This window comes from Hyla sarda, chromosome 9 (assembly GCF_029499605.1).
Source record: "Hyla sarda isolate aHylSar1 chromosome 9, aHylSar1.hap1, whole genome shotgun sequence".
Taxonomy (NCBI): Eukaryota; Metazoa; Chordata; class Amphibia; order Anura; family Hylidae; genus Hyla; species Hyla sarda.
In genome coordinates this window covers 32,522,314-32,547,518 of record NC_079197.1, presented here as the reverse complement: position 1 = coordinate 32,547,518, position 25,205 = coordinate 32,522,314, and the positions used below count along the sequence as shown (strand labels likewise).

General features: G+C 42.8%; 1 protein-coding gene across 1 annotated transcript in view; it reads left to right on the top strand.

Annotated features, from left to right (window-relative positions):
* The window catches only part of ADGRD2 (adhesion G protein-coupled receptor D2), a 199,284-nt gene that overhangs the window by 51,169 nt on the left and 122,910 nt on the right, over nt 1-25,205 (top strand). The window contains exon 16 of the mRNA XM_056539057.1: nt 21,341-21,494. Within this exon, the coding sequence (XP_056395032.1) occupies nt 21,341-21,494 (154 nt within the window). The remainder of the gene's footprint in view (nt 1-21,340; nt 21,495-25,205) is intronic.

Genomic DNA, 25,205 nt, shown 5'->3' with positions numbered 1-25,205 from the left:
ATGGCACAGCGTGGAGGTGTTGGCAGCATGAGGACACCATATAGTGGCTGAACGGCACAGCGTGGACATGTTGGCAGCAAGAGGAGACCATTTAGTGGCTGAATGGCACAGCGTTGAGTTGGCTGATGCACTAGTACACTACACACCAGGGCTTCACAATTCCCTCCCAAAAAACAACACAATATATGAAATTTTTGACAAAGATTTCTCATAGGTAGCACCCGCTATCCAAAAATTAGAAATTTCCAGACCCAGGCCCCACCTCTGCGGCATCAGGAACCCATATATTGCCTGAAGGATACAGCCTGGAGTTGGCTGATGCACCAGTACACACCCGGGCTTCAGAATCCCCTCCAAAAAACAGCAACATTTTAGACATTTTTTAAAGAAATACCTTTGTGTAAGAACAAGCGCATATCCAACAGTTCACAAGACTCTATAATGCAGGACGGTGGACCACCCAAAGACATTCTTCTCAAAAATAATAAACCACACAATGTTTGAATTTTTTTTACAAAAACTAATTCAATATGTGTGTAAGCGCATCTGTCTCCAAAAGATCAGATCACCAAAGGACTTTTTTCACCCAAAATGATGAAGCAGAGTTAATCCCTGTCCGTATTTTTTTTTATTTTTTTATTTTCATTAAAAAAAATCACACGCAACAAGCGTTCCGTTGTGTAATGATTAGCATTCTGGAAAATTCTATTTTATTACCGATAAAATTATCAGTAAATAAAAAAAAAACACTACCCAAGAGTGTTTAATTACCCCATACATTACACCAGGAGGAGTCAGGAGTAGTCCTCAGCAGGACCCAAGAGGCTTTAATAACCCCCTACCTTTGCACGATCAATTGCGAGATTTAGCAATACCTGGTGTGTTATGCCCTCAGATTTCCGGGGCCGCAGGCACGCTCCACTGAACGGATTAGCGTGTCTCTATCTTTCATCGACCGGTGCTGGTAACCCGCTAACTCCCGGTAAGGTAAGCTGCCGCGAAGCAGCTGGTCTCCCCCGGGCACGTTTGGCTCCAGAATTTCCACTACTGCCACACCACGCTGACTGCCAACCGTGCTACCGCCTTGCTGACTCAAGGGCAACCTGCAACTCTCTTCTCCCGATGATGAACCCCCCTTCTCCTGAGATCGAGCAATAACAGGTGTGTTATGCCCTCAGATGTCCGGGGCCGCAGACGCGCTCCACTGAACTGATTAGGGTGTGTCCATCTTTTTTGGTAGCACGCGCAATCCAAAAATTTAAAATACCCAGGCCCCACCTCTGCGGCATCAGGAACCCATAGAGAGCCTGAAAGACACAGCCTGGAGTTGGCTGATGCACGAGTACACACCCGGGCTTCACAATCCACCCCAAAAAAACGCAAAATTTTATTGAAATTGTCTTACAAAATACCTGTTTTTTTAAAAATAAGCGCATATACAGCAGTTCGGAAGACTCTATAATGCAGGATGGTGGACCACCAAAAGACATTCTTCTCAAAAATAATAAACCACACAATATTTGAAATTTGGTTAAAAAAATTATTACATGTGTGTAAGCGCATCTGTCTCCAAAAGATCAGGTCACAAAGGGATTCTAATCGCGAAAAATGATTAAGCAGAGTTAATCCCTCTCCATATATATATATATTTTTTTCATTAAAAAATCACACGCAACAAGCGTGTAACGGTTAGCATTCTGCAAATTTCAATTTTATTACTGATAAAATTATCAGTAAATTTAACAATAACACTACCCAAGAGTGTTTAATTACCCCATACATTGCACCAGGAGCAGTCAGGAGTAGACCTCAGCAGTTCCCAAGAGGCTTTAATAATCCCTTACCTTGCCCGATCAATTGCGAGATCGAGCAATAACAGGTGTGTTATGGCCTCAGATGTCCTGGGCCGCACTAGCGCTCCACTGAATGGATAAGCGTGTCTCTATCTTTCAAGGACAGGTGCGTGTTGCACGCTGAAACCAGTTCGTGATAGGGATCTGGGATTGCAATTATTTAACCTTAAAACGAGGAATTACCAGTAAGTGAGGGTCATAAGCTTGCGTTGATTAATTCCCTGCCCTTTTGTACACAACGCTATAAGTGATTGGATTAGTTAGTGAGTTGGTTGGTGAGGTCCTCGGATCAGCCCAGGCGGGGTAGGAGAAGGCCCTGGCAGAGCGCCGAGAATTTAACAATCATTGTTGAAATTTGCATTAAGCATGTATTTAGCTACTGCTAAACTTCAAAAAATGATAGGCCCAAGGCCTGAGGCACCAGGAAGGCAAGTAGTTTGTGAAAGACACAGAATGAGTCTGGAGCAGTCATTCGCAGTACCCAAGAGGGTTTCATAACCCCTTACATTTAAAGATCAATGTTGACATTTGCATTAAGCATGTATTTAGCTACTGCTAAACTTCAAAAAATTATAGGCCCAAGGCCAGAAGCCATATTAGGAGCATAGTTGTCCCCCAGATTAGGCAGCATAGATTTCCCCCAGATTAGGCAGCATAGATGTCACCTAGATTAGAAGCATAGTTGTCCTCTAGATTAGGCAGCATAGATGTCACCTAGATTAGAAGCATAGATGTCCCCCATATTAGGAGCATAGTTGTCCCCCAGATTAGGCAGCATAGATGTCCCCCAGATTAGGAGCATAGTTGTCCCCCAGATAAGGAAGCATAGATGTCCCCCAGATTAGGAGCATAGTTGTCCCCCATATTAGGCAGCATAGATGTCCCCCAGATTAGGAGCATAGTTGTCTCCCATATTAGGCAGCATAGATGTCCCCCAGATTAGGAGCATAGTTGTCCCCCAGATTAGGCAGCATAGATGTCCCCCAGAATAGGAGCATAGTTGTCCCCCAGATTAGGCAGCATAGATGTCCCCGGATTAGGCAGCATAGATGTCCCCCAGATTAGGAGCATACTTGTCCCCCAGAGTAGGCAGCATAGATGTCCCCCAGAGTAGGCAGCATAGATGTCCCCCAGATTAGGCAGCCTAGCTGTCCCCCAGATTAGGCAGCCTAGCTGTCCCCCAGATTAGGCAGCATAGCTGTCCCCCAGATTAGGCAGCATAGATGTCCCCCAGATTAGGCAGCATAGATGTCACCCAGATTAGGCAGCATAGATGTCCCCCACATTAGGAGCATACTTGTCCCCCAGAGTAGGCAGCATAGATGTCCCCCAGAGTAGGCAGCATAGATGTCCCCCAGATTAGGAGCATACTTGTCCCCCAGATTAGGCAGAACAGATGTCCACCAGATTAGGATTTTAGTTGTCCCCCAGATTAGGAGCATAGTTGTCCCCTAGATAAGAAGCATAGTTGTACCCCAGATTAGGCAGCATAGATGTCCCCCAGATTAGGCAGCATAGTTGTCCCCCAATCAGCGTTGGCCGGTCAGAGCCAATCAAAGGACCGTATGTGGCAAGCGGGCAGTACAATGCCCAGGTCTGCCCCAGAGGGTTTCATAACCAACCACAATAGAGACATTTTTTTTGTAGAAGCATGGTCAATCTACTCAGACCCATCTGTCATTGGTGGCTGGAAATCCTGGCTGATCCATCCCTGATTCATCTTGACAAAAGTCAGTCTCTCCACATTTTTAGTGGACAGACGAGTTCGCCTTGGGGTGACTATGGCCCCGGCCGCACTAAACACCCGCTCTGATGGCACACTACTGGCCGGGCAGGACAGCTTTTCCAGGGCAAACTCCGCTAGTTGCGTCCATAAATTGAGTTTGGCTGCCCAGAAGTCCAGCGGATCTTCAACGGTTGTTGGCAGGGTCATGTCGAGGTAAGCCACCACCGGCTGGTTCAGGTCCTGCTCCATGTCCACCTGCTGCTGATGAGTAGCTTCACTATGCGGCTGAAGGAAGCTACTCATCAGCGACTGTAGATTCAGGCTGCTGCTGATTGAGCCGTACTGCTCCTGCCACCCCTCCCCTCCCCAGCAGCCGTGGCAGTGGAAGTTGGGCGCAGAGGGCCCCCCGAGTCAGACCTGTGAGTGGATGGACCATGTGGCCGATAGGCATCGGCCAACGGACTACGTAGAAGCTCCCTGAAGTAGGTCAGTATGTCCTCCCTCTCAGTGGGTGTAAAAAAGGCCCCCATTCTGGGCCGGTAGCGAGGGTCTAATAAGGTGGAGATCCAGAAGTCATTGCGCTGACAAATTTTGACAATTCGGGGGTCACTACGCAAGCAACTCAGCATGCATCGTGCCATTTGTGACAGTGACTCGCTGGGACTACCTGCCTCCATGTCAACTGCATACTGCCACGGTGTGTCTGGGTCCTCTGTCTCGCCTCCCTCGTAATAACCTTCCAGCTCCTCTGGCTGCTCCTCCTCTCCTGTCCAATGACCAGAAACACCGGCCATCTCATCCACCGTAAACTGTGCTCCGCTCTGCCCCTCATCATCCTCCTCCAGTTCATCCCCCACAGGACTCATGTAGTCTTCTGATGTAGGGGCAACGTCTCTATTGCCATGACCAGCCATGTTTTCAAAAAAATTTTGGAGTAAATGTAGGAGTGGAATTACATCGTTCATGGTGTAATTCGAGCGACTAACAAAAAATGTGGCTTCCTCAAAGGGCCTCAGCAAATGGCAGGTGTCACGTATGAGCTGCCACTCGTTCACATTGAAGTTACACAGGGGAGTACTCCTTTCTGCTTGTATCATCAAAAAATCCGTGATGGCTTTTCTTTGTTCGTATAGTCTGTCCAACATATGCAGGGTGGAATTCCAACGTGTGGCAAAATCACAAATGAGACTATGTTGTGGGATACCGTTCTGACGCTGCAGCTCAAGCAAAGTGTGCTTGGCGGTGTACGAGTGGCTGAAGTGCATGCACAGTTTCCTTGCCATTGTCAGGACGTCTTGCAAATGGGGTGAAGACTTGATGAACTTCTTGACAACCAGATTCAACACGTGTGCCATGCAGGGCGAATGGTTCACACTTCCTTGTCGCAGCAATGTTCTTCCCATTGTCAGTCACCATGTTTCCCATTTCCAGATTTCGTGGAGTAAGCCATACTCGGATTTCTTCCCTAATGAACTTCAGCAGTTCCTCCCCTGTGTGACTCCGTTCGCCAAGGCAAACCATGTGAAGGACGGCTTGACACCGCTGTGCCCTACACACGTGGTACAATGAAGGGCCACCGAGATTTGGATGTGCAGTGGAGGCCGAGGACACGGGGGAGGAGGAGGAGGAGGCGCACACTGTAAAAGGACCAACTGCCTGGGAGCGAGAGCGTGGAGGAGGAAGCGGTGTGACCTGTCCAAGTTGCTGTTATGGCTGTGCAGGAACAACATTTACCCAGTGGGCCGTAAAAGACATGTATTGTCCCTGCCCGTAGTTACAGCTCCACACGTCGGTGCTGCAGTGCACTTTTGAACACACCGACAGGCTCAAGGACTGGCCCACCTTCTCTTGTACAAACTTATGCAGGGCTGGTACTGCCTTCTTCGCAAAGAAATGACGGCTTGGGACTCTCCACCTCGGCTCGGCACAAGCCATAAATTCCCTGAAAGCTTCAGAGTCCACCAGTTGGAAAGGGAGGGACTGAAACACCAGCAACTTGGACAGGAGCACATTCAACTTCTCCGCTGTTGGATGAGTGGGCGCATACTGTTGTCTCTTGGACATGGCTTTGCAGATCGATTGTTGGCAGAATGGCTGACTACGAGCGGAAGAAGCAGGAGCGCAAGAAGGAGGGTTTAACACAATGCTCCCTTCGGCTGAGGTGGTGGAGCCTTGGCTGGGTGACGGAGGGAGCGGATGGCCACTGGGTGATGCGGCAGGCTGGACCACTACATCGGAGGCACGGTTATCCCAGGCTGCTTTATGGTGGCGAATCATGTGTTGACGCGGGGCCGTGGTGCCGAGATTGGGACCCTGGCCAGGCTTCACTTTCTGCCGACCGATTTTGCATGTGACTATGCTAAGGTCCTCCGGATTCTTTATGAAGAACAACCACACCGCAGAGTAGCTGATTTTCCCACCCGCAGTCCGCACTATTTCACTGCTATTGGCGCCGTCTCCAGGAACCCCTGTTCCACTACCTCCCTGAATGGTAGCTTGCCGCGAAGCAGGTGGTCTCCCCCTGGCACGTTTGGCTCCTGAATTTCCACTCCTGCCACCATCACACTGATTGCCAACCGTGCTACCGCCTTGCTGCCTCATAGACAAAGAGCAAATCTCTTCTCCTGATGATGATGAAGCCCCGGCTTCTGCACCCGGCTCCCAATTGCGATCGGCTTTATCATCATCAAAAGATGTGTGCACGTCACTGATGTCCTCCTCGTGTTCCACAACAGTGTCTGCCTCAGGACCCTGAACAATTGAAACACCGCCTCCCACGTCACTCTCCGCATCACTACTTGCCCGCCTTGCGGAGCAAGCGACTCATGTCTCCTCACATTCTTGGCTGCCCATTAGCTTCTGACTGTCCTCTATTACATCGTCCTCACTAAATAGTGGAGCTGAACCCAAAGCATGAGATACTTCTTTGGGAGAGGGAACAGCATAGGACAAAGGCAATGGGATTACGGGGACTGCTCCCGGGCCATGCCAACTGAGGGTTGTGTCTGAGGAACCCGCCGACTCTTGACTGGGGTTGTCAGATGTTGCTTGTGATGATGGGGATGAGTGTGCAAACCAATTGACGAGGAGAGATGGGTCGACGACACGACCGCTGAGTGTTAACGGGAGCTCAGGCCTATTGCTGCGACTCCTGGTGCCACTCACCCCAAGTCTGCTGCCAACTCTGCCTGACGTATGTAGGCCTCTGCCCCTTCTCTGTGCACATCCTGCCACTTCCCTGCCTGACATACTTAGTGCGTTTATGAGGGTATAGAACAGCAGCAGGCGATTACTTACGGCTGTCCTTTCAAAGTATATAGGCCCTAGACAGAATAACAGTTACTAAATAGTACACTCCTTGGTTGTATGTATGCCCTTTGCAATGATGAGCGCACTGGTATGCGTATTTCTACGCAGAAAAAACACTTTTTTCTTTTAAATACACCAGCAGGTGTATACTAATGTGTGGAATAGCACTGAATTTAGCACAGAGACAGAATAACAGGTAGTAAATAGTACACTACTTGGTTCTATGTATGGCCTTTGCAATCATGAGCGCACTGTTAAGTGTATTTATACGCAGAAAAAACTAATTTTTTTGTTGTATACACCAGCCGGTGTATACTAATGTGTGGAATAGCACTGAATTTAGCACCGAGACAGAAATAAAAGTACTAAATAGTACACTTATGGTTGTATGTATGCCCTTTGCAATGATGAGCGCACAGTTAAGCGTATTTGTACGCAGGAAAAACATTTTTTCTTCTTTAATACACCGGCAGGTGTATAACGTGTGGTATAACACTGAATTTATCACAGAGACAGAAAAAAAGGTAGTATATGGTACGCTATTTGCTTGTATGTAGGCCCTTTGCAATGATAAGGCCACTGTTCAAAGATTTTTTTTCTTTAATACACCGGCAGGGGAATAACATGTGGTATAACACTGAATTTAGCACAGAGACAGAGTAACAGGTGAAAAATGGTAAAAAGGCACTAAAGTCCACACTAATATGACTTATTTCTGAACAGCAGCAGGACCCAACAGTGCAGCACCACAAAAAAAAAAAAAATCCAGGGATTAAACCCTAAATTGCACTCTGTCACACAATTCTGAGCAGCAGAAGATTTGTGGAGCAAATAAAAATGAACTCAATTGGGCTGAAAAATGAGGAGATAAGATGGTTGATAAAGTTCAGGCAGCTTGGAGATCTGTATGAGGCAGCTGACAGCTATCTGCCCCTCTCTGCTGCAATGCTCAATAACGTGAATAGGAGGTTTAGCTATCAATGATCCTTCTCAGTGTTACAGCAAAGCACTCTGCACTCCTGTCTTTCCCTAATGCTGATGTGACTAGCAGTTGCAGTGTAACGCTGTGGTATGAGCTATTTACACACACGCAGTCCTGTCCTCTCCATCTGAGTGCATAGATGAAATGAAGAGAGGCAAGATGGCCGCCGATCATATAGGGGCTGTGACATCACAGGGGTCAGTGAACACTGATAGGCTGCATCTCACATGTGGTTCAGGGTCAGCCCGCCTACATTCATTCCCGCCGCTGTTTCCCGCCCTCCCATAATCCCCTGCCCCATGTACTCACATGTGGATCCGCCATCTTAGGTCTCCAACAGGCTGGAATGCTGTAAAATGGAGTTTAATGAAGTGATTCGTGCGATAGAATCGCTGCAATATTCCTATTCGTTGTGAATCGAATTTTTCATGAAATTCATAACGAATTCGGGTTCGTCAACTTCGATTCGCTCATCTCTAATAGCAACCAATGATATCTCTTCTTTCATTTTGCAGAGGCCTTGTTAAAAATGAAAGAAGTGATCTGATTGGTTGCTATGGGCAACTCAGCAACATTTCCTCTGGACAGGTTTTGATAACCTGTCCAAAGTAGAACTTTTTGGTAACTCAACTCATCGTGTATGAAGGAGAAAGAATGCTGAGTTGCATCCAAAGAACACCATACTTGCTATGAAGCATGGGGGTGGAAACATTATGCTTTGGGGCTGTTTTTCAGCAAATGGACCAGGACGACTGATCCATGTAAAGGGAAGAATGAATGGGGCCATGTATCGTGAGATTTTGAGTGAAAACCTCCTTCCATCAGCAAGGGCATTGAAGATGAAACGTGGCTGGGTCTTTCAGCATGACAATAATCCCAAACACACCGCCCGGGCAAAAGGAGGGGCTTCGTAAGAAACATTTTAAGGTCCTGGAGGGGCCTAGCCAGTCTCCAGATCTCAACCCCATAGAAAACCTTTGGAGGGAATTGAATGTCTGTGTTGCCCAGCGACTGCCCCAAAACATCACTGCTCTAGAGGAGATCTGCATGGAGGAATGGGCCAAAATACCAACAACAGTGTGTGAAAACCTTGCAAAGACTTACAGAAAATGTTTGACTTCTGTCATTGCCAACAAAGGGTATATAACAAAGTATTGAGATAAACTTTTGTTATTGACCAAATACTTATTTTACACCATAATTTGCAAATATATTCTTAAAAAATCTGAGATTTTTTTTTCTCATTATGTCTCTCATAGTTGAGGTGTACCTATGATAAAAAATTACAGGCCTCTCACCTTTTTAAGTGGGAGAACTTGCACAATTGGTGGCTGACAAAATACTTTTTTGCCCCACACACAGTAGTGATTTGTGACAATAATAGTGTTCCTGAACAAGCTACAATAGCCATTGAGGTGTAGTGATCTGTGCCACCCACCCACAAATCCTATTCAAGTTTCAACTATATATATGCCTATGGGTCCTGTGAAGACAGTAGGGATTTGTGACTCTAATAATGTTCCTGAACAAGTTAAAGTATCCAGTGAGGTGCAGTGATTTGTGCCACCCAAAAAAGCATGTTGAAGTTACATTTATCTAGCCTGTACTGTTATATAGTTGTTGTGTATTTCATATTCTTCCGCAAACACCTTCAGTACTCATTGTGCTGTCTCCTCTACCACCCAAAAAGCGTGTTGATTAGTTACACGTATCTAGCCTGTATTGTTAATACAGGTCTGCTGCATTTTATATTGTTCCCTTAAGACCTTTAGTACTCATCTCTGGCACACAAGTGTGTTCCTCTGACACATATCTGGCCTGTTAACAGTTTTGTTGAATTTCATATTTTTCCACAAACACACCTCAAATATTTCTAGTTGTGTACAAGCAAACACGCATTATACTAAAAAGCCTTTGCATTCCAAACATATTAGGCTTCTAAAGCAACTATTTTTTAAATGTTGGTTTTAATAAACTTGCCTTATACATACTGTCATGTCTGTATTGGCCTGTGTTCACACACAGCTATTGGTTTGGTTGTGTGTGAACAGTTTAATGTTCCCTAGTCAGGGAATAGTTAATAACCTTTTGCTTGCTAGCCAATAGCTCCTAGGGTGTGTCTATTTAAAGTCAGCCCAGTCTAGCCTCTGGGCTGGTGATTGACTTCATTATATCCTGACTTGCTAAGATGCTGGACATGCTGCAGTAGTCTATTTGGATTTATTATTCATGGCTAGTTCGTTAGTGGAGTGGAGTGTCCAGTTTGTGTGTCCAGTGTGAACAGTGTTCTATATCTATATCCTGTGTGGTGAGGATACTGGAACGCATCATGGGGGATGTGGTGCAGGGGAATGAGAAGGCCACGATGACACATCAGAAGTGTTAACTGAGAGGAGTATGATGAAGAGGAGTTTAAAGAGGAGGATGTTAGCGGGCCTTCTGGTGTGAGCAGCTCAGGAGCAAGAGATGGTGACACTGCTGCTGGATCTGAGGGCTTGAGAAAAAAATGTTCTAGAACAGGGGCACAGTCGGGTGTTGTACCTAGCTATTTACAGTATCCTGCCATGTGGAAATTATTTATTATGTTACCAGATGCAGGAAAGCAGGCATGGTGTCATCTCTGCGGAGAGAAAGTGAGGCACAGGCAGGGTCCAAATTTAGGAATTAGGCCTATACGTCAGCACCAAGTATCACAAAGCCTGGGCAGAAGTATACCTAGTCCACCAATGCTTGCTGGCTACTAGTAACACCAATTCACCATCATCCTTCTTCCACCCAGGCCTACAAGTACACAACCAATAATCCACAATAAAAGGGATAATTTTTGGGATGCTTGTAAAAATCCATGCCATCTTCTTCACTTGCCAGACTAAGAACCTCTTGCTACTCCCAAAAAAGGGAACATTTTTGGCATGCTTGTAAAAATCCATGCTGTCTTCTTCACTTGCTAGAGAACCTAATGCTACTCCCAAAAAAGGGATAAAGTTCGCTCAACTCTACTCCCAACTGTCTAACAGGAATTTGCCTCATCTGTGCCGTGCCCTCATCCTCCGCGATACCATCAGTTATCCAATGGGGAATCCATGTCCTCCAAACAACAGTATTCTCCCAGTCACCCTGTTGGGTGTGCCTCAATTCCTACCTAGCTAAGTTGTTGGTTCCACAAGCACTCCCATACCATCTTGTGGACTCCACGGCCTTCAGGAAATTAATGGGGTGTGCCCAGTCAAGGTGGGGCATACCTATTATTTTGCTAAGCATCATATGATTTTACTCTACTACAGTACATCATCTGCAATTCTTGATATTTATATGATTTAATTTTTTCTCCTCCATTCCCTGATGAACCCTAGTCATTAGCTAAGGGAGAAACGCGTTGGAAAGGGAGCACGAGATGCCATACAAACTTGTTTTGTTGATGACCTTTCTATAAAGGAATATTTATACCACCCAGTCCCTGTCCACACTTATTGACTAGTGAGGGCAAGGGTATAGACTAGGTAGGGCTCTTTATTGAGTAGGGGTTCACCTGTACCCTTTACCCCTCCCCTACCATATCTGTGATTTGTGTCCTCCATCTGGTCGAAAGATACAATGTTGTACTGTTTCTGAGAACTATTTGTTTTCTACATTTACATATGTCTTTATGTCAAAATGTATTTGTGATTTAAATAAAGTCTAGTTTTAAACATTTAGGCCTAATTAATGATTATTATAGTGTAAGTAGATTATTAATTATCATTTAAGGGCATTTATAATAATTTATATACGAGGGTACATATATTACTCCCTCGTTAGGTGGATTTCATATTAACACTGGCAGGCATCTACCTACAACGAGGGATACCTTATGCCACTTTATTTTGGTGTGAATAAGCCTAAAAAATTGGCAAGCTGGAATAGTTATCATGGCTTACCGCATGTTGCCATAACTGATCCTTAGAAACACTTAAAAACTACTGGAATACATTCCTAACAGTATGTAATATCAGTAGAACAAAGTAATCCTGCACTCATCGCGTGGGTACCGAATATCCAGCTCCTTTTTACAGGTCCTCCGTCAGCTCAGCTGACCTGTATGGCGTGGGGCCCTCAGAGGCGACTGCTGGCGGTTTCACGCACAAAGATGATGTGCTTCTTCTGGCCTCCTAACAGTGTTAGACAGGGGTTTAGAGCTGTTAGGCAGTGTTATAAACATGCTTAGGGGCTTATTTCATTGGCAGTTCGAGTTGAACTGAGCCGAACGGAACTTTTCGAAAGTTCGCTCAATTCCAATTTTATCCTTCAGGTAAATGAAGCTATTTTTTTTTCTTTATAAATTACATTTTTGATAGCTTGTCTGTTTTTCCCTGGTTATATCTGCTTTCCCATATCCCAAGAGTAGAGGAAACTCAGTTCCCCAGGTCATTTTAGTAGCTAGCTTGTGGTTAGGTATTTGTGGTGCATGAACCAGGCATGTGTATTTTAACCCCTATATTATCAGCAGCCAGGGACCCGCCGGTAATGGGGGATATCCCATTAACCCCTCAGATGCCGTGATCAATACAGATCACAGCATCTGCGACAGTGCGGTACTTTGGATGATCGGATCGCCCGCAGTGCTGCTGCGGGAATCCGATCATCCAGCATGGCAGCCGGAGGTCCCCTCACCTGGCTCCAGCTGTCTTCTGGGGTCTTCTGCTCTGGTCTGAGATCGAGCAGACCAGAGCAGAAGATCACTGATAACACTGATCAGTGCTATGCTCTGTGCATTGCACTGAACAGTATTAGCAATTAATGGGGACTATTAAAGTGTAAAAAAAAAAAAAGTAAAAAAATGTAAAATAAAAAAGTAAAAATATATGAAAAATTCCCTCCCCCAATAAAAAATAAAACATCAGTTTCTCCCATTTCCCCCCAAAAAAGCGTTAAAAAAAGTATACACATATTTAGTATCACTGCGTGCGTAAAAGTCTGAACTATTAAAATATATTGTTAATTATCCCGTACGGTGAATGCCATAAACGTAAAAAAATTTAAAAAGTCCAAAATTGCTGCTTTTTTTTGACATTTTATCCCCCAAAAAATGTATAAAAAATTTATAAGAAGTAAAACCTAAGCAAAAGTGATATTGATAAAAACTACAGATCATGGTGCAAAAATGAGCCCTCATACCGCCCCATATACGGAAAAATTAGAAAGTTATAGGTGGTGAAAATAGGGCAATTTAAAACATACTAATTTTGTTAAAATGGTTTGAGATTTTTTTTAAGCGGTACAATTATAGAAAAGCATATAATCATGGGTATCATTTTAATCGTATTGACCCACAGAATAAAGAAAATATGTCATTTTTACCAGAAAGTGTAAAGCGTGAAAGCAAAACCTTCCAAAAATTTGCTAAATTGCAGTTTTCTTTTCAATTTTCCCACATAAATAATATTTTTTTGGTTGCACCGTACATTTTATGTTAAAATAAGTGATGTCATTACAAAGTACAATTGGTGATGCAAAAAAAAAAAGCCCTCGTATGGGTCTGTGGATGGAAATATAAAAGAGTTATGATTTTTAGAAGGCGAGGAGAAAAAAACGAAAATGCAAAAATAAAATTGGTCTGGTGCTTAAGGCCAAAATGGGCCTGGTCCTTAAGGGTTTAATGCATGGCAGAAATTTGCTTTCTATTGCTGAGCTAGTGGATGGTAATAATGCTTATGGGAAACAATACCTCATCTGCATATTCAGGACCTTTTGTGTCAAAGTGTTTTGCGGACTTTTTTATGCTGTAGCATGTCAGACTTGGTAGTGTTTCACCCTGTTAATGTTTAATTTTTCATTGTAGCAAAAGTGTTTCACTCTGTTAATGTGATTTTTCATTGTTCATTGTAGTGAAAGTGTCTCAACCTGTAAATGTGATTTTTCATTGTATTGAAAGTGTCTCACCCTGTTAATGTGATTTCCATTGTCTGTTGTAGTGAAAGTGTTTTACCTATTAATGTGATTTTTCATTGTTTATAAAATTATTGTATAAGAAGGAATATGGGCAGACAAACAAAGCTAACAAACAAAACATAAGGCGGCTCTACTCAGCCAGTCCAAGGTATGAGTGCCAGCGTCCCAGATCTGATCGCGAACCACTCAACTAGATACACAATGGTGCAGCACTCCCAAATAGTCCAAAGTAAAATGTGATTTATTCAACTCATAAGACTATATAGTGGGGGCTCCGCTAAATACATACTGAGACTGAGGTGCAAACAGTAGGAAAAACAAATTATACAGCGCAAAAAGGGCAGGCCACAACTGTATCACACATGCACACCCAAAATAAATTGTATGAATACTGAATAATGCAAAAAAAAAAAAAGACAGATTATTAAATAGCCATCACATACAAAAAGAACATGATAAAAACACTAAAAGGTGCCCTGGAACAGGAACGCCATGACAAACACTGGAGGGGGCCAGACGCTCTCCCTCCTGGAGCACGGAAATACACAGTACAACCATTGTCACAGAATACCATAAATAGAGTAAAATGACAATTATTTAAGAAGTCTTGCACAAAAACAATGCCAAAGTATCCCCAGGCTACCTACATAATAAAATAAGCCATGAATATGGGTAACTGGAATAACACCTAAATGGTATAGGTCACAGCAAAAAGTATGCAGACTCCCAATTTCAAAAAGGCTGTGGTCTTTATTTAGGTCATCAGCACTGCTGATGACCTAAATAAAGACCACAGCCTTTTTAAAATTGGGAGTCTGCATACTTTTTGCTGTGACCTATACCATTTGGATGTTCTGTATCTGGACTGGTTATCCGGATGGTCACGGGCATAAGAGCAGGGACTAGTGCTGTCTTCCCTTCTTGACATGGAATAACACCTAGGTAGATACTGGCAGTGTGAAAATAAAATGCATCCTAATAATGAGCAAAAACCTGTGTCATTATGGCAAATTCATGCCACAATGTAAGGATATAAATGAATCCGTGCTCCACCAGACCCCTCATTATTAGGGTGCATTTTACTTTCACACTGCTAGTATTTACCTAGGTGTTATTCCAGTTACCCATATTCATGGCTTATTTTATTATGTAGGTAGCCTGGGGATACTTTGGCATTGTTGTGCAATACTTCTTACCTAAGTGTCATTTTACTCTATTTATGGTATTCTGTGACAATTGTTCTGTGTATTTCCGTGCTCCAGGAGGGAGAGCGTCTGGCCCCCTCCAGTGTTTGTCATGGCGTTCCTGTTCCAGGGCACCTTTTAGTGTTTTTATCATGTTCTTTTTGTATGTGATGGCCATTTAATAAACTTGGCTTTTTTTTTTTTTTGCAATATTCAGTATTCATACATTTATTAAACTCATGTTATAGCAGCAGTTACAGTTCTCCATTAGAATATTTTTAAGTAAAGTAATGCACTTGATTGGCAGAAAATCACACACATATATATATATATATATATATATATATATATATATATATATATATATAACCTGTTGCACAGTCACCTTATATATGAGCTGCTGAATAATAAACATTATTCTCTTAGGGGGAGATTTATCAAAACCTGTGCAGAGGAAGAGTGGTGCAGTTGCCCATAGCAACCAATCAGATTGCTTCTTTCATTTTCCACAGGCCTCTTTAGAGGCCTGTGGAAAATGAAAGAAGCAATCTGATTGGTTGCTATGGGCAACTGCACCACTCTTCCTCTGCACAGGTTTTGATAAATCTCCCCCTTAGACCCCAGTATACAAATGCGCATTTTCACAATAAAATAGATGACTTTGCCGGGCAATAGGTTGGACGGTATATATGACTTTCTGCAATAATATATGATATAGGTAATTGTCATTTTGCTGTTCAACTCTTATGTCTGTATATATTATCATTAATTATCAGCACTTTTAATTACTTAAATATCAGTTCACAAGAGTGAGATAATATTACATTTTAGCCTAGCATTGGATATTGTGCGGGTCCCTCCTCACATGTTTCCATTGGAGCACTCTGATAGTTATATAGTATTAATATTATAGTATAGTTATAAAGTATATAGTATTAATATATAGTATTAATATTATAGGAGTACTGTGGTGCAGTAAAACTTACCCCCTATTCAAAGGATAGGGGATGAGTGTCAGATCATGGGGGGTCCAAACACTGGGACCCCTTTTGACCGCCCACATGGCACTCTGGTTCTCCCCAGGAAGGGAGCGTGTTGACCCCCATATGAAGCAACGGCCAACACACCCCCTCCATGTATCTCTATGGGAGAGCTGGAGATACAGCATTTGTCTGTCCCTGTCTCTCCCATAGAGATACATGAAGGGGGGGTGTGTTGGCTTTTGGATAAGGGGTACGTTTCACTACACCACAGTACTCCTATAAACATAGTTAGTAATAGCTGTGTCTGTGGGTTGATCGCAATACTTATTGTGCTGAATGGCACAAAAACAGACACAGGAGAAATGCATCTTTAACAGAGAGCACTGTTGCCAGACATAAAAGAACAACTCAACTTCAGCAGCTGATAATTATTGGAAGGATAAAGATTTTTTAATAGAAGTAATTTACAAATCTGTTTAACTTTCTGGAGCCAGTTGATATATATATATATATATATATATATATATATATATATATATATATATATATATAAATATATCAAGTTTTTTCCTGGAATACCCCTTTAATAAATCTATGTACTCCTGTAACAAAGTACAAGATTAGATTTACTGGAGCATTTTCAAGTATTCTATATCTAATTCATATACACTTATTTGATGCACTTTATGTATAAGCACAATGGGGGACATTTACTAATCTAATCTATTCTCGGTATGCTTATAGACCAGCGTATGTGGTAGTCTCCTGTCTATTGTGCTCCTAATTTATCAAAGGTCTCACAGCCCTTGATAAATTCTGTGCTCAGACTTCAGGGTCTACAGCTTAAACTGCATTTAGACCTGCTCCAACATGGTCTGACATTTCAGCGTATTTTGGGCAGATGCGACTTGTCGCACAAAAGTCGCACTTGATAAATTCAGCACCAATGCATTTTCCAATGCATTTTCGTCTAAAATAGACTTGCATGCATCATGTTCTAAAAATCCTCCACAGCAAAAGTCGCAGAAAAGTCGCACATATTTAGACTGCGACTTTCTGTGCGACAAATTTAGACAGGAAAAGCAAGTCTAAATCCTTTGATAAATCTCCCCCAATGTATGTATTTATAATGTACTCTCACTTGACAATTACTTTATATTTAGTATTTTTTTGTACTAATTATATCATAACTTTCCTTGATGAATTGTAATGATTTGGCACAAGTGCACTTTAATCAAAAACTATGATGTGTATCGATTGAAAATGATTATAATAGAGAACTGAAACATTGCTACTGTTACACGAGTTGAATAAATCACTTTTTTACTTTAGACTATTTGGGAATGCTGCACCATTGTGTTATATAATTTCAGTGCAGATTTTTGACACTTAAAATATAGCTATTGGATTGCAGATTTCCTAATATTTCTTAATTATACAAACAACACTGCACAGTGGCAACAACCATTTTGTGTTTAAAGGAAAACTGTCAGCTTTCTCCCCTTGCACTAACCAGCAGTACTGGCTGCTAGTGCGGGGGACGCTGATCAGTTTGATGCTTACCGTGCCCGCATCCGCCATGCCGTTCTGCCGTAATCTTCTATTTTCGGTATATGGTAATGAGTTGCTAACTGGCACTAAATTTCAATGGTCTCCTCATGCTTCAGCCACCTCCAGGCTGTGCAATTGAGCCACTATATGGTCTCTTCATGCTTCAGCCACCTCCAGGCTGTGCAATTCAGCCACTATATGGTCTCCTCATGCTTCAGCCACCTCCAGTCTGTGTCATTCAGCCACTATATGGTCTCCTCATTCTGATGCCATCTCCAGGCTCTGTCATTGTGCCGCCATGTGACATGTGACTCCTTGTTAAATTTGGTCATTTGCACCCACACGCCGAGGCCCAGAGCACTAAAACTTGGGATTTAAAATTTCAATTTCAAAATCCTCAATTTCAATTTTAAAATCTTAAGTTTCAATGATCTCCTCATGCTTCTGCCAACTCCAAGCTGTGTCATTCAGCCACTATATGGTCTCCTCATGCTTCAGGCAACTCCAGGCTGTGTTATTCAGCCACTATATGGTCTCCTCATGCTTCAGCCACCTCAAGGCTGTGTCATTCAGCCTCAATATATGGTTGACTGATGCTCCTGGGCCTAAAATTTTTTTTATGGTAGCACTAGCTACCATAAATCTTCAATTTCAATTTTAAAATTCATCTTTTAATCTTGGGGATTGTGAAGCCCTAGTGTCTACTCATGCTGCTGCCAGCTCCTGGCTGTGCCATTCAGACACTATATGGTCTCATCATGCTTCAGCGAACTCCAGGCTGTGTCATTCTGCCAATATATGGTCTCATCATACTGATACCATCTCCAGGGTCTGTCATTGTGCCGCCATGTGACATATGAATCCTTGTTAAATTTGGTCTTTTGTATCCACACGCCGGGACCTGGGGCACAAAAACTTGGGAGTTAAAATTTTAATTTCAAAATTCTCAATTTCAATTTCAAAATCTTAAATTTCTATTAAAAAATCTTCAGCCACCTCCAGGCTGTGTCATTCAGCCAATATATGGTTTACTGATGCTGCTGGGCATGGGCCTGGGCCTAAACATTTTTATGGTAGCACTAGCTACCATAAATCTTCAATTTAAATTTCAAAATTAATCTTTTAATCTTAGTGATTGTGAAGCCCTAGTGTCTACTCATGCTGCTGCCAGCTCCAGGCTGTGTCATTCAGCCACTATATGGTCTCCTCATGCAGCCAACACCTCCACACTGTGTCGTTCAGCCACTATATGGTCTCCTCATGTTTCAGCCACATCCAAGCTGTGTCATTAAGCCACTATATGGTCTCCTCATGCTGCCAACACCTCCAGGCTGTCTCATTTAGCCACTATATGGTCTCTTCATGCTGTCAACTCCTCCACGCTGTGTCATTCAGCCACTATATGGTCTCCTCATGCTGCCAACACCTCCACGCAGTCTCATTTAGCCACTATATGGTCTCTTCATGCTGCCAACTCCTCCACGCTGTGTCATTCAACCACTATATGGTCTCCTCATGCTGCCAACACCTCCACGCTGTGTCATTCAGCCACTATATGGTCTTCTCATGCTGCCAACACCTCCATGCTTTGTCGTTCAGCCACTATATGGTCTCCTTATACTGATGCCACCTCCAGGCTATCATTGTGTTGCTCTGCGGCAGTGATTCTAAAAGTAATGCCAGTAATCTGCATGTCATACTAAATAACAGTATTATCTCACTACCCCAGCACACTCCATATGCGTGTTAAAATAAAGCAAAGTGTTCTTCACCCCTATTGAGGTTCTCTGTAGTCCAGAAATAGCAGTTTTTAATATAGATTCACTGAAAAGAAATTCGGATCGAACCAAATTTTTTCGAAAAATTTGGCGAATCGTCCAAATTGAATTTTTTAAAAGTTCGCTCATCTCTAATGGCAACAAAGTGCTGGAGAGTTCTGAAGTGGCCAGCAATGAGTCCAGATCTAAATCTGTCTGTCTGTTGAGAGATCTTAAAATTGCTGTTGGGAAAAGGCACCCTTCCAATAAGAGAGACCTGGAGCAGTTTGCAATGGAAGAGTGATCCAACATTCCGGCTGAGAGGTGTAAGAAGCTTATTGATGGTTATAGGAAGCGACTGATTTCAGTTATTTTTTCCAAAGGGGGTGCAACCAAAGACTAAGTTAAGGGTGCCAATAATTTTGTCCAGACCATTTATGGAGTTTGGTGTGACACTACATCAAATTAGCTTTTTATCTTCCCTTTTTTGGTTTAGTTCCAATACACATAGAGGGAATAAACATGTGTATAGCAAAACATGTATTACTGCAATCCTATTCTGTGAAAAAAATTCAGGGGTGCCAACATTTACAGCCATTACTGTATATTGTATTATCATGAATAGTAGGATTTATTTTTATTTAGTTAGAGGTTTTCCAGCCCCACAAAACTCATGGGTATTGACAAGTCTGCCATAAAAAATGAAAAAAATAATAGCATGCCACATAGCCTGCCATGTATGTCAAGATGATACCCAATTTTAGCTAGAGCTAAGCATCACGTTTTGGGCATCACTGACCTCATGGCCCTATTAGATAGTTCAAGCTGCACAATGTCATCGATTGACACTCATTTACAGATCCCATTACAAGGCTCGAGCATCATGCAGCCCTTTCCAGCAATCAGCCGTATATCCCCTATTACACAGGGAGATGTGCAGCTGTGGAGCTGGGCAACCCTTTAAAGGGGTACTCCTGTGGAAAACTTTTTTTTTTTTAAATAAACTGGTGCCAGAAAGTTTTCCACAGGATTACCCCTTTAGACTCAAGAAATAAATCTCCCACATTTTTTTTTTTTACCCCTTAATGGTTATAAGTAGTTTTTAAGACTTTACATATTTATTTCATTCTAGTTGGGGGTCAACTAAATTTAGCTTATGTGGCTTGTAGATTATCTTTCGCCTGAAATTTTTGGGTTTCCAAATTAACAAGTTGAAAAAGAGAAACTATAAGGTTTGAGAATAAGAGACAAATATTAAAGTGGTTATCCAGGAATCAAAAAACAGAGCTTGTTTCTTTCAAAAACCTTCCCCCCGTCTCTCTCCAAGTTGGGTGTGGTTCTGCAGCACAGTTCCATTGAAGTGAATGGAGCAAAGAAGTAACATCACGTCCAACCTAAAGACAAACAGGGAGCGGTTTTTGAACAAAATGATCTTTGTTTTTGATTCCAGGATAACCCCTTTAATGCACAGCGCTCACACTAAATAAATGTAAATACTAATAATAAGCCATAATGTCACGAAGAAACATAAAGGAGACTGCGCTCACCATTCAGTGATCTTTACTTTAATCCAGTAGGCATATTACAGTATGTGAACAGCAAGCATCATGAGCAAAAGGCAGAGGTGGTTACGGGACATCACTGTTTTGCACGCTTAGCGTGCTTTCACTGCCAACACTTCTGTTTTCCTAAGCGTGCAAAACAGTGCTGTCCCGTAACCTCCTCTGCCTTTTGCTCATGATGCTTGCTGTTCACGTACTGTAATATGCCTACTGGATTAAAGTAAAGATCACTGAATGGTGAGTGCAGTCTCCTTTGTTTCTTTATGGCATTATGACAATCTCTGTATGAGTATGCACCACGATCTTCAGGATCAGGCTAGTCGTTCTATGGTCAGTGCTCCGCTGTGAATCTAATTCTCCTCACAAACTAATAACAAGCCATAAACACAGAATTAGTGACAAAGGCTAAGACAGAGGCTGTAAAACTATAACATCAGTTGGACTTCTCAAATTGTTACAAATTTAACCTCAGTCTTTTTTTTTTTTTTTTTTTACCCTCTATTAGGTTGCATGTGTAACAGTTACAGCGTGTCTCCATCTTTTTTTTATGGCGGCTTTTGCATGGATGTTGGTTGAAGGCTTACTATTATGGAGTAAAGTTGTTGCAGTTAACATGAGCGAAGACAGAAGAATGAAATTTTACTACATCACTGGATGGGGTGAGGTTTTGATTTTTTTTTTTTATTCTGTGTAGATTTTAAGAGGTTGTCCAGGATCTGGTGGTGAAGTCATAGGCATGGAAGGCGGGTAGGCTATAGATTAACAATTGGTATACAAAAGATTGGCATGCAGTATACAGCTAGATTCCTATCTTCTAATATCACTTCTCCATTAGTGTTCCACATTCATAGTAAATAATAGTGAATTCTATAATAGATAGGGATAGGGGAAACATTTTTAATAACTGGACAACTCCTTTAAAGGGAACCAATCATCAGATTTTACCCTATATAAACTAGTCACCGCCGCCGCCATAAGTAGTCACCTGGGCGGGGAGCTCTTCTCATCTACTCCCGTTCTTCGGCCGGCAGCGACGCCCCCTCCGATTGATTGATGGGCTGCGTCATCATTCCGCCCACTGAACAGACGGAGCAGAGCGATGACGCGGCCCATCAATCAAGCGGAGGGGGCGTTGCTCCCGGCCGAAGAACGGGAGTTGGTGAGAAGAGCTCCACGCCCAGGTGACTACTTGCGGCGGTGACTAGTTTATAACTTCATATCTTCACCATCCCTGGGGGTAGGAGCGTCCCCCGGGGATGGTAAGGATAAAGATTTTACCCTATATAACGCTTTGCCAAGCGTTATATAGGGTAAAATCTGATGATTGGTTCCCTTTAAAGGGGTATTCCAGGATTTTTTTATTTGACTATGTTAAAGGGGCTGTAAAGCTAGTATAGTTCATAATATAGTGTCTGTATCTGTGTTTGATGGCTGTTCTCGCAATTCTTATGTGATCTTTCCCCAATGTTTATTTTTAACAGCATACAAAATGAGTGTTGTCTCAACTTTTCCCAGGTTGCAGTGCGGCCCAAAACATTACATCACTAGTCAGGTGTTGAAATTAGCCTGTCTGCTTCAATGGGTGGAGTGACCGCTGGGTGGGAGGGAGATCATTCTCCACAGGGCTGCAGGGAATTGTCCTAGGTGTGCTTCAATGGATGGGGTGACTGATATGTGCGGGAAAAAGTAGTGGAATAAGTATGGATGATGAAGGGTGGATACTAATTCCACCACTTGGAACTATGTCCCTGACAGCTCCGATCATCGCTATTTTCCGGGTGATCGGGTCACCAGAGACCCGATCAGCCCGGAATAGCAGAAAATCGAATGTCTGAATTGACCTGGGCGATGCGCCGGGGTGCCTGCTGAATGATTTCAGCAGGCATCCCGATCCGGTCCCCAACCGGCTAGCGGTGGGGACCGGAATTCCCACGGGCGTATACATACGCCCTCAGTCCTTACGGACTCGGGATGCAGGGCGTATGCATACGCCCGACGTCCTGAACAGGTTAAGGACAAGGGCGTACCTGTACGCTCATGGGGATTTCAATCCCCAGCGGCGCCAGTTACCTGTGTTCTCACAGGGACCAGGGATCAGGGACCGGTGGCTGGCAGGTGGAGTACAGAAATACGCCACATGTGGACGCATAGTGCACTGCGTGCGCACAGCAAGGCTCAGGAGTGAGAGTGCTCTGTGTACATTTGAAGCCTAAATTGGTGATTTGTACAGGGGTGGCTGATTTTACAGCGGTTCTGACATTAACGCAGAAAAAACAAATACCCACATGTGACCCCATTTTGGAAACTACACCCCTCATGGAATGTAACAAGGGGTATAGTAAAACACACTACATATACACTACACCCTTACACTGTGGCCCACCCCCACCCCACCTCCAATAAAAATTAAAAATGTCTTGTGCGTCAGTTTTTCCAAAACTTAGCCTCCAGCTGTTGCAAAATAACATCTCCCAGTATTGCCGGACAGCTATTGACTGTCCAGGCATGTTGGGAGTTTTGCAACAGCTGGAGGCACCCTGTTTGGGGAAAACTGACGTACAGTATTTTTGGTGGAGGAGGCAAGTTTAACGCTTGCATCTGGGTACACTCCTATGAAAATCCCTAATTTAGGCCTCAAATGCACATGGCGCTCTTTCACTTTGGAGCCCTGTCGTATTTTAAGGCAACAGTCTAGGGCCACATACGGGGTATTTTTGTACTCGGGAGAAATTGCGCTACAAATTTTGGGGGCTTTCTCTCCTTTTACCCCTTATGAAAAGGTAAAGTTGGGGTCTACACCAGCAAGTTAGTGTATTTTTATTTATTTTTTTACACTAACATGCTGCTGTTGCCCCATACTTTTAATTTTCACAAGCGGTAAAAGGGGAAAAAAAAGACCCTCAAAATTTGTAACGCAATTTTTCGTTACGGAAATACCCCACATGTGGATGTAAAATGCTCTGCGTGCGCACAACAAGGCTCAGGAGTTAGAGTGCACCATGTACTTTTGAAGCCTAAATTGGTGATTTGTACAGGGGTGGCTGATTTTACAGCGGTTCTTACATAAACGCAAAAAATAAATACCCACATGTGACCCCATTTTGGAAACTAGACCCCTCATGGAACGTAACAAGGAGTATAGTGCGCTTTAACACCCCACAGGTGACTGAAAGATTTTTGGAACAGTGATCCGTGATATTGAAGAATGTCATTTTTCATTTGCATAACCCACTGTTACAAAGACCTGTCAAAAGCCAGTGGGGTCTAAATGCTCACTGCATCCCTTGTTACGTTCCTTGAGGGGTGTAGTTTCCCAAATAGTGTGCCATATGTGGGGTGTTTTTTGCTGTTCTGGCACCATGGGGGCTTCCTAAATGCGACATGCCCCCCAAGAACCATTTCAGCAAAATTTGCTCTCCAAAATCCCATTGTCGATCCTTCCCTTCTAAGCCCTCTAGTGCACCCACAAAGCACTTTACATCCACATATGAGGTATTTCCTTACTCATGAGAAATTGGGTTGCATATTTTGAGGGGCTTTTTCTCCTTTTATCCCTTGTAAAAATAAAAAATATGGGTCTACAAGAACATATTAGTGTAGAAAATGAAGACTTTGAATTTTCGCCTCCACTTTGCTGCTATTCCTGTGAAACACCTAAAGGGTTAACAAACTTTCTGAATGTCATTTTGAATATGTTGAGAGGTGCAGTTTTCATAATGGGGTATTTCTAACACAAAGACCCTCAAATTCACTTCAAAACTGAACTGGTCCCTGAAAAATTTAGATTTAGAAATTTACCTGAAAAATTGGAAAATTTCTGCTATACTTTGAAGCCCCCTAATGTCTTCAAAAAGTAAAAACAAGTAAACTTTATGATGCAAATATAAAGTAGACATATTATATATGTGAATCAATATATAATGTATTTGTTATGTCTATTTTCCTTACAAGCAGAGAGCTTTAAAGTTATAAAAATGCTAAATTTTCAAATTTTTCATGAAATTTTTGAATTTTTCACCAAAAAATTATGCAAGTATCGACGAAAATTTACCACCATCATACAGTAGAATATGTCATGGAAAAACAATCTCGAAATCAAATTCATAAGTACAAGCATCCCAGAGTTATTAATGCTTAAAGCGACAGTGGTCAGATGTGCAAAAAATGCTCTGGTCCTTAGGGTCAAAATGGGCTCTGTCCCCAAGGGGTTAAGAAATAAAGAAAATATAAGGGTCTAATGTCAGTAAGTCAAGAAATTGGGAACTGAGAATAAGAGTCTGATTGCTTCTTCCAAGCAGAGCTAACTATACCTTAGATTAAAGGCTTTGATAAATGCCACTGTAAGGGTATACATTTGTATGTATAGCCCA